We start from the raw sequence: 14,995 nt of genomic DNA, 5'->3' as shown, positions 1-14,995 counted from the left end.
CACCGCCATAGCTGCGTAGCCAAACGGGCTCTAAGTTCATTCATGTGTGTGGTATATAATTTATGAAAGTATTGTGTAAAGGGGAGGGGGAGACGAATCTGGACAGACTTGTCTCCTAACTTTCGATAAGATTTCAGGTAGGAGGATGGGGGGATTAGGATCGGGTTTCTCATAGAAATTGTAGGTTTAAATGTTAGCTAACCAAGGAAACTAGTCTTGCTCAATTTGGAGATGTAGAACTCCAGTTATGGGTTACCAACTAAGACTGAGTCGTGACTGATTATGTAAGGCAGTAGGACTAATTAGTTAATGAGCAATTTTGACTATCTTAGATGCAAAACTGGGTTCTCCTCCCTTCAGAGAACTTGTAGCCTCGTGTCTTAGCTTTCTAATGAGATTAATCTCACTTAAAATGAAGTTTTAGAACTTTAGATATAGTTAAAAATCTGGTGAGTGTTTGGACAGTAATAGTTAAAAATTAGATAGCAACAGTTGAAAATTATACAGTAACAGTTCAAAATTAGACAGTAACGGTTGGACAGTAACAATTGAAAATTAGACAGTAACAGTTCAAAATTTGACAATAACGGTTGGACAGTAATAGTTCAAAATTAGACAGTAACGGTTGGACAGTAACAGTTGAAAATTGAACAATAACAATTCAAAGTTAGACAATAACATTAGACTTTCACGTGAATACTATATATAAGAATATAAAAGAATTGTGTAATACGAACACTTGCACATTAAGATACTAACTCTGAAAATATACATGATATATGTTGTATGATATTATAAGGAAATGAACATGCATAGAAAGTAACATATGAGTAATGGATGAATATGAATTCTCTATAATATCGGCTTGAAGGAATCATAACCAAAAACTTCCTTATGATTCAGGAGGAGCAACCAGGATTGGATCTTCTGTTAGGGAGGTCGAGAGACAAGTGAAGCAGGTGCGTGATTTTCCTCCTATTTTCACTTATACAATTTAAAATTCTTCTGGTGAATGCAATTACAATAAATATCGTGTTCAATGTAAATAAAGTCTAGCGTAAATACAATATTAGCTTCGGCTAATGGCATCCGTGATAGGATTGCCGGGAGATGATTTACAAGATTAGCTTCGGCTAATGGCATTCGTGATAGGATTGTCGGGATATGATTTACATGATTAGCTTTGACTAATGGCATCCGTGATAGGATTGCCAGGAGATGATTTACATGATTAACTTTAGCTAATGACATCTGTGATAGGATTGTTGGGATATAAATTACAAGATTAAAATTTGCAAGGTCACCCAGTTCATGCAAGTAAATTAGAGTATTCAAATTAAGAGTATACAAATGAGTGTTAATTAGGTTTAAAAGACTTACAAGCAAAATGTAAGTTCTCTGTTAGAATTCATATGGATCCGATAGAAAGTTAATACTTCATTTGTATTCATTACATGAGCATATATATATATTCTTTATCAACATGATGGTATGTTTATTTATGTAACAGGTCCATCAAATATCCAGGAAGATCATTAGTTTATGACTCTACTTTGTGAAGCTTATGTAAATATTTTACTTAAAACAAAAGGAAATTAGCGTATTTATGTAGTATACTTTTGTGTAAACCTTGATGTATTTACAAAGGTTCAGCTTTGCATGTAGTATTTTAGTTATCTTGTAATTAACTCTTTTGAAATATTTAAGAACACTTCTTATATTGTAAATACTTTCTTTACATGTTAGTATTTCTTTTCTTTTAAATTTTATGATATGATGAGTTGGACTATGTTCATATTGAACTTACTTGTAGGATATATATTGTGTGGATTGTATAAGGTGTGGAATTATAAGGTTTGATATAAGGTTCGGAATTATGGAACCTTGTGATGATGGGTTGATTAAGTAAATTGATATTAGTCCATAACTTAGGATGTCCTAAATGCAAACAAAACTCTGCTGATTTTTTTTGGAAATGTAAACCCCAGGAAAAAAACAAAAAAACATTACCCTCAAATAAAAAAGATATGTTGGGATCTTTTAACATTAATCGAGTCGTACACTTCGGACTGTTACATTCACACAATGTTCATGCATATGTGAAGTGACTTCACGCGTGCTTTTTGTTTTTGCCCAGTTGGGTCATTGGCTTGGGCTAGTGACCAGGTTGGGCTGGCCGGGCCTAGTGAGCTGAGCTGAACCTAGCCCAAATAAATAAATATGAAAATAAAAAATATATATGTATATGCATAAAAAATATTTTTTTTTTTATTTTATCAGTTTATTCACAGATTCCAGAGTTATGAATAAAAAATACTGATTTTAATTTTTTTTAAAAAAAATTATTTAGCTATATAAAAATAAAAAAATATTTGTGTATGCGTAAAAATAAATGTATTTTTTATGTTTATTCATTGATGTTAGAGTCAAGAAAAAAATACCAATTTAAATTTATTTTGTTTTTATACCTACATAATATTTACCAACGCCAAAATTGGAAGTATCCGTAGTTGAATATTTATTGGCGTCAGAGTCAGAAATATTACATGCAAATCATCATAGCGTAAACAAACAAAAATGTTAGGAATTTATGACAAAACCAGCAATGCAGCCTATCTCAGATAGGATGTTTAAGAAGTGATAAAATCTTTTTTTATATAATCAGTCTCCTGTATCATAGAATATTTGTTGTTTTGATGTATTTCCCTAATCACTATCACATTTTCAAGCACCTTTAAACTCACTATGGCTATCCATATTATGTAATTCAAAACTCATAAATCTTTATCATCAAAAAATAAAATAAAAACTAGAATTGAAGAGGAATTGGCCATCTTATTATTAAATGAAACGTAGTGGATTTGTAGCTGGAGTACACATAACCATACATATCATGTTCTTTATTTAAAGCTGGCAAAGTGGCCCAGCAATTATCCTTGCAATAGTTTCTTATTCAACTGCAGTTAATTTTATAATTAACCTGAAACAACAGCATCCACTTTTTTTCCCCCTCTTATGATTAAAAAGGGATCTTTTAACACATGAAGATCTTCGTAATATTGGTCAATCCACCCATCAATTATCTCCACCTCTTTTTTACGTTGCATCACCAGCCAACAGGGATCACTACTTTGATTCGCTCGTTGTATGTCCAAGCAATGAGATCCTATCGATAGGGACATCCAAGAAAATAATTAAGGATATATATTTTATTAAATCAGATATTCCAACAAAATTTAGCTAGTATGAAGTTATTAAACCGGTTTAGTTTATGATTTGGCTCAAGATTGAGGTTATAAATTGAATAAGTTATATTAAGATGAATTAAAATGATATTTTTTTTTAATTTTAAAAGATAAAAACAATAAGTTAATCTTACTTGATCTGGTTGGATCGATACATCAATCCACGATTTAATAACTTGATCAAAATTAAATTTAATATTTTTTTAATACTCAATTAGGTAAGTGGAGCTTTAATTTAACCATTTATACCAGATTTAATAACTTTCCGTATTTATGCCTGCATGGTATGCAGTTAATTAAATTAATAATGAATACCGTTCACTGTGGTAACCGCAACAATACTATCTGATATGTTATTCAATACCCTGCGATGAAAGAAGGAAGATGATTATAAAATTAGATGAAAAACATTCTCCTGATTACTTATAAGAGACACAACAAAAGATTTGATCTTTCTTTACCCGCCACTACTGTAAGGATCTCTCAGCCCATTTGAGAAGATAATGTTGCTACCAAACCTCTGAAGAATCAATTTTAAATCCTGCCACAATTCTCAACATCATCAACAGCTTGAAATTAAAATCGGCATAGTTCTTAGCAAAACAGAAAACAAACCCAAATTCTAGTACTTTAAATTTATTTAATAATCATGTAATAAGGGAGCACGGCCCTTTATTATATAGTTCAAGATACAATCAATCCTGTGATGAAAATAAAAAAAAGGGACAAAATATCAAATAGAAACACATACATGTCCTCCATAATAAGTAAATAAATATCAAATCGAGATCAAGATAAACAAAATAAATAAATATGCAGTGAAAGAAAAAATAAAGAAGGAGGTGAAAAAATGCATTAATAGAAGATTAAGGAGTTAATTGAAAGGAGAAATTAAAGAGAACATACATGACCTCCGTAATAGGTAGTGACCCAATGAGGACGAGGTGGGACACCATACAAATTCTTGCAACGCTCAATATAGTCTTTCCAATCAAAAGGATTTGGTTGGAACATGGAATTATTCCCAACATCTAGAGGCATCGCCATCTCAGTGCATCTCTAAACACACAACATTCAATTTTAAAGATTAAATTATCAATAAAATAAGAAGAATAAATTGAAGACACGATGATTAAAAATGATAAAAAAAAAAAATAACAAAAAAAAATATTAATATCCTAACACTAATTGATATTAATTAAAAACAAACCTTATTAATTAAAATTATTTTTTTACTATCTTGTTTGTTTTATAAGAAAATATTTTTCTAGAAAACTATTTTGTAAAACATTTTCTTAATAAATAAGTTATTTTTACACTTTTTGAAAATGATAAGGAACATATTTTCTTAGAAAAACAAAAATATTTATTTTCATTTATAGTTGTTGGAATTATAATAATAATAATAATAATAATAGATGAGATAAGTGATGTTACTCGTGATAATAACAATAGCTGAAAAAGTGACAATAATTATGATTGTGAATATTGGAATGAATATATAAATGATAATATTTATAGTGATAATAATGCTAATGAAGATTTCTATGATAATGACAATGATAGGTGATAATAGTGGCAAGATGGTAATTGCAATGGTGGTCATAAGATGTGGTGGTGGTAGAAGAGTGGTTATAATGATTAATTACTGGCAATAATGATGGACGGCAAATAGATGGTGGTGGTGATGCAAAAATAGTGGTTGCTATACTACCAGCGTGAAGAATAGTGGTTCACAATTTTACAGAAGAATTTAGCAAACTACATATAATAAAAATGAAATGTTACGTTATCTTAAATTGTATAAAAAACCTCAAGCAATTATGTAACTAAATAAAATCTATTAATTGTATGTTGATTGTGTTTTGCGAAGAAACAAAGAACATGAAAAGGTCTCATGAACATTTACAATAATAGAGTAATTTTTGTACCTGCCATGCCCACCCCCCAGCTGCTGCAGGGTCGGTGAGTGTATTGACATAGCACGAGAGGTTTCCATAATAAGCAACAACACCACCAAATATTCTGCTTAGAATACCATCCCCCAAACCACCGTCATCTATGCCCTTACAGACGTCGTTAACTCGATTTCTTGGTGGCCTGTTGTACTGAGCAGTATAAACATACATTAACCTTAAGTAATCCTTGAGCTCACTGCAACTCTTCAAGGGACTGCAGCAAGGAAAATTACGTAGTATAGTTAATAGATCAAAATATATAACAAGGCTATGTATTAGCATGTAAGATTATATTGAATATTTATTCAGTTGAACAAGCAACGTTAAAAAATATATATATATATATATATTACCTGCAAGTGTTGAATTTCTTGCTAAGCTCTGAGAGACCACCTTGTTCAGAAGCAACTTCATCAATTTCTGACCATGACGTTTTTATAGTCTGGTAGCAAGTCTCGCTAGCTTCCTGCACTCGCAAGATTCCCACGTATAAAACAATGTTAATTATCTTATATACTTTGGATCGATTATATAAGAAAACTAATTTAAAATGAGAAAATTAAAGGTGAAAACTCAAAATATATTACTCTAAATTCCTTGGTGACTACAGAATAGTATGCATCATGTGGTGTGATATCATCGAAATAAAGAACTGGTGCTGATGAGGCCAAGGCTCCGAGGGCAATGTGAGGGTACTTGAGGCGAAACCACGAAGCCAGCACTAACAAACATGGAGAGAAGAGGAATTAAGGAATCAAAGTCTTCATCAATAATATTCTTGCAGAAAATGTAGTACGAATCCACCTACTTCCACCATATGATCCTCCAATGACGATAACTGGAGAATATTGAGCCCTTAGTGTATTCTTTATGTGAATGATAATGGCTGCATAGTCTGCTAAAGCCTGGGCTGAGTTGAAATACCCTCGTTTGCTTGCATTATTCAAGGCTTCCCCCATTGATCCAAATGGGTTTGATTCTCCATAATATCGGTGCTGATCGATGACATAAATACATATATAAAAAAATTATTATCACCAATCATTAGGTTCTTTTTCAACGTATCAAAGACAACATATATACAAATACAAGCATAGGCAAGCCTAATTAAATTAAGTGAACTAATTGTATCCGTACCTCAATATATACCGAGAGAGACTTGAACTTAACAGCGTTATCATGTAGAAACCCAGCAGCGTCACGATATCCATTAATCGGTGCTTCTGCACCAAGATAAACTAAGATTGATGCATTCGCACCAGCCCAATGCTCAGAATTGATCACATATCGTTGCCGAAATGTGTCATAGCTTTCAGGCCTATAGTTGAAGTGATCAAGTGTTTGGTTGTAAAAACAGGTTTCAAAACCTTCTTCATCACGGGGACCACAACACAAAGTAGTTTTATCAGGCTGGTCTCGCCAAACTCTTGGCCCTATTGGACTAAGCCTTGGAATAGTATTAAGACGTTTTGCAGTTGCAGTGGTTAGGGAAAACAGTAAGAAAGACTGGAGAAGAAATAGCCTTTGAAACATCATGGCGAGATGTGTCCAGCGGCTAGCAAGGTTTGTTGTTTTAAGGTTTCTCTGGTGATCCAAAGCCTGTATCAGAGCCATCCTTAAATAATAAGATCGATCCCCCTTTACTTTGGGAGGACCTGGACTTTTACACCCCAAACTTTTTTTCTTTTTTTTTTTTAATTTTATGTAGGTGTTCGAGCCAGCTTGCGCGCATCACGACTAATCTCACGGCTCGCTGAACATCCTACAAACTCAATGAATATATAAGGCACCGCAGGAAAAACAGGTGTGCAAGATGAGATTTGAATCCAAGATACAGAGAAAAGAAACAAGTTCCTTCAATCACTGACCAAGATCTCAAGTGCAAACTTTATTCCATATCTAGATTTTGGACATCATTGTTGTACTGTTGTCTGTCTACATCATTAAATTTATTTGACACATTTAACACGCTAGTCCGAATGCCATTGTCTACATCATACAAGTTTTTTTACAAACTTACCCTGGACCGAGTCACAGCTAGACCCGCCTGGCTGGAACGGGGTCTCGATGCGTTCTGGAAGGGTCAATAGCTGGAGGAGGCTGATTGGATCTTTGCCCCTTTGATCGCGCAGTAGAAGGCATTAATTTGCGGCCATGGATGGATGGCTAGCTGTAGATATTGAGCAACACCAGGTCATGGCTTAGAATTATTAATCAAGCATCAAGCTGATAAATAATGAAGGTATTTATGATCTATATTTCGAAAAATGTTTCGAAAAAAATGTGTTTTTGTTCAAAGATCGATAGTATGGATACCGTTTTGCAAAATCGATGTATCACATCAATTAAGGTATTTTGTGATCATTATTCAGTACTTTTGATAACATCAGAACATGGCAGACCCGGCGGCTGATTTTACAGGTTTCACTAGTTTACTGGTCGTGTTAATCAAAGTTTTTTAACATAAATAACAAAATTAGTTAGATTTAAAAAACTATTTGATATTATAATTATATTTTATTTTTCAAGATTCTCCATAAATTTTACATGTTAATTCAAGTAAATTTAATATATTTTTTATCTTAATATTATATAAAAATTAGTGTCATTCCTTTCTTCAAAAAAAAAAATTATGTTCGAATTTTATTTTTTAAAAAAAAAAAGGAGTATATCAACATTGATTTAATAAATGTTATGTTCCTACAAGATGTTTTTGGTCACACTGTCTTGTTTGTGACCGGTGATTTTCTCATTATGCCCGTGGCAGTCCTTTTCGCCTCTTGTTCTCTTTCTTTTAATATTAAATAAATTTAGATTTAAATTTCTAATAAATCAAAATACAATATTGTTCTTTGTTTATTTCTCTACCAGTATTTTAGTTTAAATAAATGTTTGATTAATTATATCTTATAATTGAGAAAAAAAATTATTCTCTAATAATCATGGAAAGATGGAAAGATGAGATTTTTCATTAATAATATAATAATATATAGTTTGAGATTTTTTGTCATAGTTTTTAGACCCGGCTCGGTCAAAGGTCCGAGTTTCGGGTTTTAACGGGGTCGCTTAGTTTAATTTTTTTAAAATCAAAACAACGTCATTTTAATAAGAAAAAAATCAACGGGTTGCAACTAAAATTTTTGATCGAGTTACATCGGGTTTTTTTTTTTTATTTTTTCTTCAATCCAGTCCAGTTCTAGTATTAGATAGGCTGGGTTTTCAAAACTATTCTTTTTATAATGATCATCTTTTTTTTTTAGCAAGAACAATATGGATAAAAGAGGTTAGAAGTTTCGATTTAACATCAACAAAAAAGAGTAGCGATGACCTAAAGGCCATACTTCACTATTTTTGTTGGTTATTTTTCTTAATATATTTTCATTGATTAAGTTGTAATTTACACAGCCAATGAATTTTAAAAATAGTGATGTATGTTGCTTTAATTTTTGATTCAATGAAATTGCTATATATAATTCATGATAAAAAAAAAATGCCATGTTACTCAATTGTATAGAAGCTGTACACGTAATTATGGAGACATTCCTCTAGTGAGAAAGGACTTAATTTTTTTTTTTTTTTCTTCAAGACCTTGTCCTTAATGATGAATAATATATAGATAAGCTTGATCTATCACAAACTATAAAATATAAATAAATACTAACCTCGCTGGGAGGTTTATAATGACATAATTAAAATGCTAGTGCAATAAATTAAAGATTTTAAAATGACATTACTTATAATATTAACAAAAAAAAACTAAAAAAAACTAAAAGGGTAGTGCATTTACTGTTCACTGCATCACAAAATACTATTTATTTCAATAGATTTTTTTTTGTCTTAGTATTTTTTTTTCTAAATCTATATTTTTTAATTTTATCATTCAAAATTTAATTTATTAGAGATAGAGCTTCATAAATTTATTTTGATTTTTTTTTTATATGGCTAACTCGGTCACATGACTAATGTCACGAGTTTGGAGGATTAACCTAGTTGACTCGAGATTTTTTTTATTTTCTTAAATTGATATTTTTTTTTAATTTCATCATTCAATATTGAATTGATTAGGAATTAAATTTTATGATTTGTTTTCTATAAAGTTATATCAGTCTCATGACTCAGATCATGTGTTTTGCGGGTTAAGCCAGGAAAACTTGATTTGTTTTATTATTTTATGTTTTTAGATTGATTTGTTTTTTTTAATTTCATCCTTCAACACTGGGTTTATTAAAAGTTGAGCTTCATAATTTGTTTTTATTTTCTTTCTATGATGTCATCTCAGTCTCATGATCCTGGTCGTGGTTTTGGCAAGTTAACCCAGGTCGACTCAGGTCTTTTTTTTTTTTTTTTTACTTTCTATGGAGTTATTCCGGTTTTATAACCTGAGTCATGAGTTTTGTCAGATTAACTCATGTCATTTTTTTTTATAATTTTTTTTATTTTTCATTTTTTAAATTCGAAATGATTGAGAATTGAACTTATAATTTGTTTTGATTTGTTTTATGTGGGGTTATCATGATCCAGATCGTAAACTTGACAGATTAATCATGGTTGACCCAAATCTATCTAATGTGTGGTCATTTCAATATTTTTTAAAAAATATATATGTTTTCTTGAATTTTTATTAGTCTAACTATTGTTTTTACCGATCATTCATGTTGATTTTTGACTCATCAAGTTAATTAAGTCATACCAGGTTGACCTCTATATGGTTTAAAAAAATTTTATTATTAGAAAAACATTAACAATGTTTGAATGCTTTTTAAAAAAATAATTGGACCCAAATATATCACATGCTAAAATCTAGTTATATGTCATAGAGGGCAGCATAATTATTATTCTTTTGTTATATATATATATATATATATATATATATATATATAATGGTAATTAATAAGAGAATTTATTGAATTTCTATAAATGCACCAAATAAATACAAGGTTGGTTTATATATATTATATATATATAAAAGGGTCTAAGCAATAATTTAGTCTTCGTTAAAGTATTTGGTAGATTTTTTATAAAATTTTTAATTTCAATTACATATGAAGAATGACATCAATAATTCTTCCAAGAATTATGATAGCAATTGAGGACCATATGATATGTATGGAAGAACTCTCGTCAATCACATAAATTATGATGGCTTTATTGGGCTGCGTGCACTAGAAGTCCTTCTGGAAAAGCTACAGCACATCCACACGCATAATTCAGGTGTGGTTCAAGATAAAGCTTATTGTAAATCAATGTATTCCATTCCAAAGACACAAGCACCTCTTATCCAGCTTTAAGGATATGCTACAAATGATATTCTTCCACTGCGTTAATACCTTGTATCTTCTTTTCCTTTTTTTATTGAGGACCACATGTGCAGCAAAAACATGTGCAGCAAGTATGAGCAAAAACATATGCAGCAGCAAGTATGAAGACGGAAGACCACATGTGCAGCAAAAACATGTGCAGCAAGTATGAGGACCTCATGTGCAGCAAAAACATGTGCAGCAAGTATGAGCAAAAACATATGCAGCAGCAACATGTGCAGCAAGTATGAGCAAAAACATATGCAGCAGCAAGTATGAGGACCACATGTGCAGCAAAAACATGTGCAGCAAGTATGAGCAAAAACATATGCAGCAGCAAGTATGAGGACCACATGTGCAGCAAAAACATGTGCAGCAAGTATGAGGACCTCACGTGCAGCAAAAACATGTGCAGCAAGTATGAGGACCACATGTGCAGCAAAAACATTTGCAGCAAAAACATGTGCAGCAAGTATGAGGACCTCATTTGCAGCAAAAACATGTGCAGCAAATAATTCTTTTTCAAGCGTACAATAATTATCATGAATTCTAGAGAGATGAAAATCAACTTCTCTGGTAATCCAAGGGCTATATGTGAAGATCGAAATGTTCATACGGCACTAGCTGTTTCGTTAGGTTTGAAGCTGCAAGGAAAAAAAAAATTACATGAATAAATAAATAAAGGAAAGTTACCAGATTAGTATATGGGGTAAATTCTTCATAGCTTATTTACAATTTAGTTAAATTGGATTGAATTGAAGAGATGTGAGTGATATGGGGTGAATTTGACAAACTATTTTACACGGAATGACTTGACATATATATTGACACAAATACAAGGACTAAATTGGGGTTCAAAACATTTTCATCAAAAAGGGGGAGAACAAAAAGGGCCCTACCAGGTTCGAACCGGTGACCTCTTGATCTGCAGTTAAACGCATGTCTTTTTGGCCACCTTTATCGCCAGGCCTAGGTGTTATTAATCATGTTTGGCATACTACTCAGCAAGCCAATATGCAAGATTTGTTTCTCTTTTTCTCGCAAAGCAACCAGCCAGTCAGGACCGCTCAAACTCGAAGGATAAAGATCCAAGAAGTGGGCTCCTAATTACCAAAAGAATTGCTAATAAAATTACCATATCAAACTAGCTTTGAAATTCAGACACTTTCCAAGAAACAGAATGAGTACCTTGTTCAGTGTACAAAGCGACGATACTGTCTGATATGTCCTCCAGAACTCTGCAGTCGATTGAAATAGAGGGAACAGATGATTGTCTGCTGATTTGTTGAAAGAATGTGATACAAGATCAATTTGTAAGGCTCCCACACACAGAAAAGCCAGTAGAGAAAGAGAAGAATTTCCAAAAATTCATGAACAACAACTTAATAGACAATGAACATTATGAAGTAACAAGGCGTGATGAGCATCTCTCATAACTACCTCCTCATTAGACAATCATTATTCTCTCATGTTTTTTGCATTTTGTTACACTGCCAAGCTAAATACTAGCGGCACAGTTTCGAAAGAATACATCTCTGCTCGTGTGTCTTGGCCACAGTGAAACGTTCCTATAATTAAAACGTCCTACAGTTTAGAGAAAAGTGTAATATGTTAGAGAATAATATAAATTATATCTTAAGATTTTATTTAACAGCTTAAGATATTGGGTTGAATTGATTTTTTAACATGGTATCAGAGTCTTAATGATTAAGTGATCACGAGTGCGAATCTCACAATCTCCTATTTATTTTTAAAAAAATTAAACATAAGTTAATGTACGTCCGTACAAGTTTCAGGTTTAAAGAGTTTTCATCTGAAGAGGTGTATTAGAAAATAATACAAATCATATCTTGAAATCTTATCTAACAGCTTAAACTATTAAGTTGAGATGATTATTTGATATAGTATAGTTTTCATTTTCAAAAACAGAAGAAAAGCATCTAGGTTTAGGCTATTGTTTTGCGCCAACTGAGTTTAGGAACGTCCCAGTCTCGAACTCATGGAGTTTGAAGTAACTGTGAATTTTGATTCTGTTATTTGTATTATTACAGTTCCAATGTGTTGGTTCATCTATATACTGGTCCCTTGAAGAAAAATCAAAATTTAGACTGTTAGCCAATGCTGTTGCCAGTTTCTAGTGGCCAGTATAGCATTGTACTCGGCGATCCAAGAGGCAATGATTATTATCTCTTTGTCTCGCTGTGCAACCAACCAGTCAGGATCATTTGGTGTTGCAGTTACAAGATCCAAGAAATGGGCACTTAATTACCTTAGAATCTTGAAAAAGTAAGCTTAGAACTCGAACGATTTCAGTCGACAGAAGTACCTTGTTCGGTATGCACAGCAACAACAGTGTCTGATATGTCCTCCAAAACACTGCGCAATTCGAGGAAATACAAGAAAGAAAATTAATGAAGTAGAAAAATAAAATGTTCATATGAGGAAATTAACATCAGTAAACGAGATCCAGAAATCATGGTCTTTAACCTCCAGCACTGTCCATTGGAGAAGATGATGTTGCTTGCAAAATTTCTTGAGTGCAGATTTATGTACTGCATAATAGAACATAAGCTTTCTCTTTGAAACAGTAACGGTAACAAACCAAATGGGTTGCATATCTTGAATCAGCCATAGTTCTTCTCTGAATGACAGGAAGAAGGAACAGAGAGTTTATCCAAAAAGAAAAGACAGAAAGAACAAATATTAAGAGGAACCTACATGGGCACCAAATGCTATTGGGATCCAAAGGCCTTGGAGCAATACCAAAAACTTCTATTGGCACCAGATGCTTGAAACATTGTATCATTACCACCAGTCACCATTGGCATTACAGTCTCTGTGCATGTCTGAAAGACATACTGGCCATATTCACGACAAGAAATTATCCTCCAAAATAAGACATTATTGTAACTTAGAAGCTAATGCATTTTAGAGAAAACATCGAAATTGAATGACTAATAAACTTGAACATGGTGATGAAGAATCCATTTACATAAGAGAACACTATGCTTTAAGGATACCAGCCATGGCCATGCCAGTTTCCCTTTTTTAAATTGATATATATCATGACATAACTGATTTCCAAAAATAATGGCTTTGAGACCAGCAGCAGTTCTGACAAGAATACTGGTTCCTTCAGGGGCTCCATCAATGGCATTGCACACATTTTCGAAAAAAAAACTCTGGAGGATTGTCGAATTGAGCTGAGATCATATACATCAATTCGAGGTAGTCCTTAAGCTCTTGCGATGAGTTCAAAGGGCTTAATCATCGAAAGAGACCAGAAACAAAAACAATTTGTTGTGCATTGGACATGTAAAGCTGGGAAATTGAAGTTTGAAAGAATAAAGAAGCTGTTATAGTGAATTACTTGCAAGAACTGAAGATATTGCCAAGGGCAACAAGACCATTGGTTTCAGAGGCAATTCTATCAATTTCTGACCAAGAATTTCTTATAGTATTGTAACAACTCTCACTAGTTTCCTGCACCACCAGGGTAGCATTAAAGTACGTTATTCAAGTGATCAGACCATAAAAAAAATTAAAAAAAATAAACTCTAAGCAATTTATTACCTAAAAATCTCTGGTCACCACAACATGGTATGCATCTGTGGAGCCGACGATGCCAGAGCAGCGATGGTAACATGAGGATATTTTAGACGAAACCACGAGGCAAGCATTAAAAAAATTATCAGGAAAAGGTTAGTAAGAATTCAACATTGTTTTAATGTTAACCTTGAAGTATGACTTGCTCCCACCATAAGATTCTCCACCCACAAAAACTGGGCAGTCTTCTTTCGACGGGTTCTTCTTGATATCTGTGATCAACTGTGCATAATATGCCAAAGCTTGTTCCGAGCTCAGAAATCCCAGGGCACAAGCATTTTGGAATGCTTGATCTTCAGATCCAGATGGAAATGATTCTCCATAATAGCGATGTTGTAACATGTAGGAGATTATGTGTTACAAGGAAGCCGGCTAAAACAGCTATGCTTCAAAAGCACCCAAAGTTAATATACACCAATCATCTGTTGAACAAAAATTTCCCAAATGAAGATTAAAATAAGAACTACTCAAATCAGAATTCTAATTCTAACCAAGGTCAAAGATAGAATTTCCTTTTTTTTTATCTCTCTTCTTTTAAAACCTGCAGAGCAGTAGAAGTAACATCGTGCAATGATTCATCCCAAAAAAAAAAAAAAAAAACAACGTCCATCACGCCTTATCAGGTTAGAGTTTTGAGAAAAATTAGTTAATTGATTTTTTTTTTTTTTTGATGGCTATCACACCAACAATATAAAATTATATTATAATAATAATTATTATACATATAACTAGGGCGAATCGCTTTTTTTTTGTATTTTTTCTTTTTTTTTCCTAATTTTCCTTTTTTTTGTCGTTTTTGTTTTTTTAAAATTACTTTTATTTTTTGTTGATTTTACTTTTTAAAATATTGAGTTGTTTAAAATTTTATTTTGTAATTTTTTTTCTTTAA

The 14,995-nt window shown here is 32.3% G+C and overlaps 2 protein-coding genes across 13 annotated transcripts; both read right to left on the bottom strand.

Annotated features, from left to right (window-relative positions):
* Positions 1 to 2,833: 2,833 nt before the first annotated feature.
* LOC118046995 (uncharacterized) lies at positions 2,834 to 6,779 on the bottom strand. Its single transcript, XM_035056132.2, has 9 exons — positions 6,341 to 6,779; positions 6,012 to 6,198; positions 5,791 to 5,924; positions 5,557 to 5,669; positions 5,177 to 5,417; positions 4,152 to 4,304; positions 3,707 to 3,786; positions 3,561 to 3,610; positions 2,834 to 3,166 (listed from the first exon to the last, which is right to left on the bottom strand). Exons 1-9 carry the CDS (start codon positions 6,737 to 6,739, stop codon positions 2,976 to 2,978), a joined length of 1,548 nt encoding a protein of 515 aa, XP_034912023.2. The 5' UTR covers positions 6,740 to 6,779; the 3' UTR covers positions 2,834 to 2,975.
* Positions 6,780 to 10,175: 3,396 nt separating this feature from the next.
* Positions 10,176 to 14,713, bottom strand: LOC118046992 (uncharacterized). Of its 12 annotated transcripts, none has more exons than XM_073411610.1 (8): positions 14,074 to 14,713; positions 13,871 to 13,983; positions 13,219 to 13,358; positions 12,988 to 13,052; positions 12,827 to 12,876; positions 11,689 to 11,774; positions 11,400 to 11,603; positions 10,176 to 11,144 (listed from the first exon to the last, which is right to left on the bottom strand). In XM_073411610.1, exons 3-7 carry the CDS (start codon positions 13,304 to 13,306, stop codon positions 11,470 to 11,472), a joined length of 423 nt encoding a protein of 140 aa, XP_073267711.1. In that variant the 5' UTR covers positions 13,307 to 13,358; positions 13,871 to 13,983; positions 14,074 to 14,713; the 3' UTR covers positions 10,176 to 11,144; positions 11,400 to 11,469. The 12 variants fall into 12 exon arrangements, 4 of the variants coding, with proteins under 4 accessions (XP_073267711.1, XP_073267713.1, XP_073267715.1 ...); XM_073411612.1 differs by having other exon boundaries at positions 13,219 to 13,346; XR_012170839.1 differs by adding an exon at positions 11,941 to 12,084 and having other exon boundaries at positions 11,689 to 11,738; positions 12,988 to 13,983.
* Positions 14,714 to 14,995: the final 282 nt, after the last annotated feature.

The sequence above is a fragment of the Populus alba genome, chromosome 1, assembly GCF_005239225.2.
Source record: "Populus alba chromosome 1, ASM523922v2, whole genome shotgun sequence".
Lineage (NCBI taxonomy): Eukaryota > Viridiplantae > Streptophyta > Magnoliopsida > Malpighiales > Salicaceae > Populus > Populus alba.
This window is presented reverse-complemented; position numbering and strand designations above follow the sequence as displayed.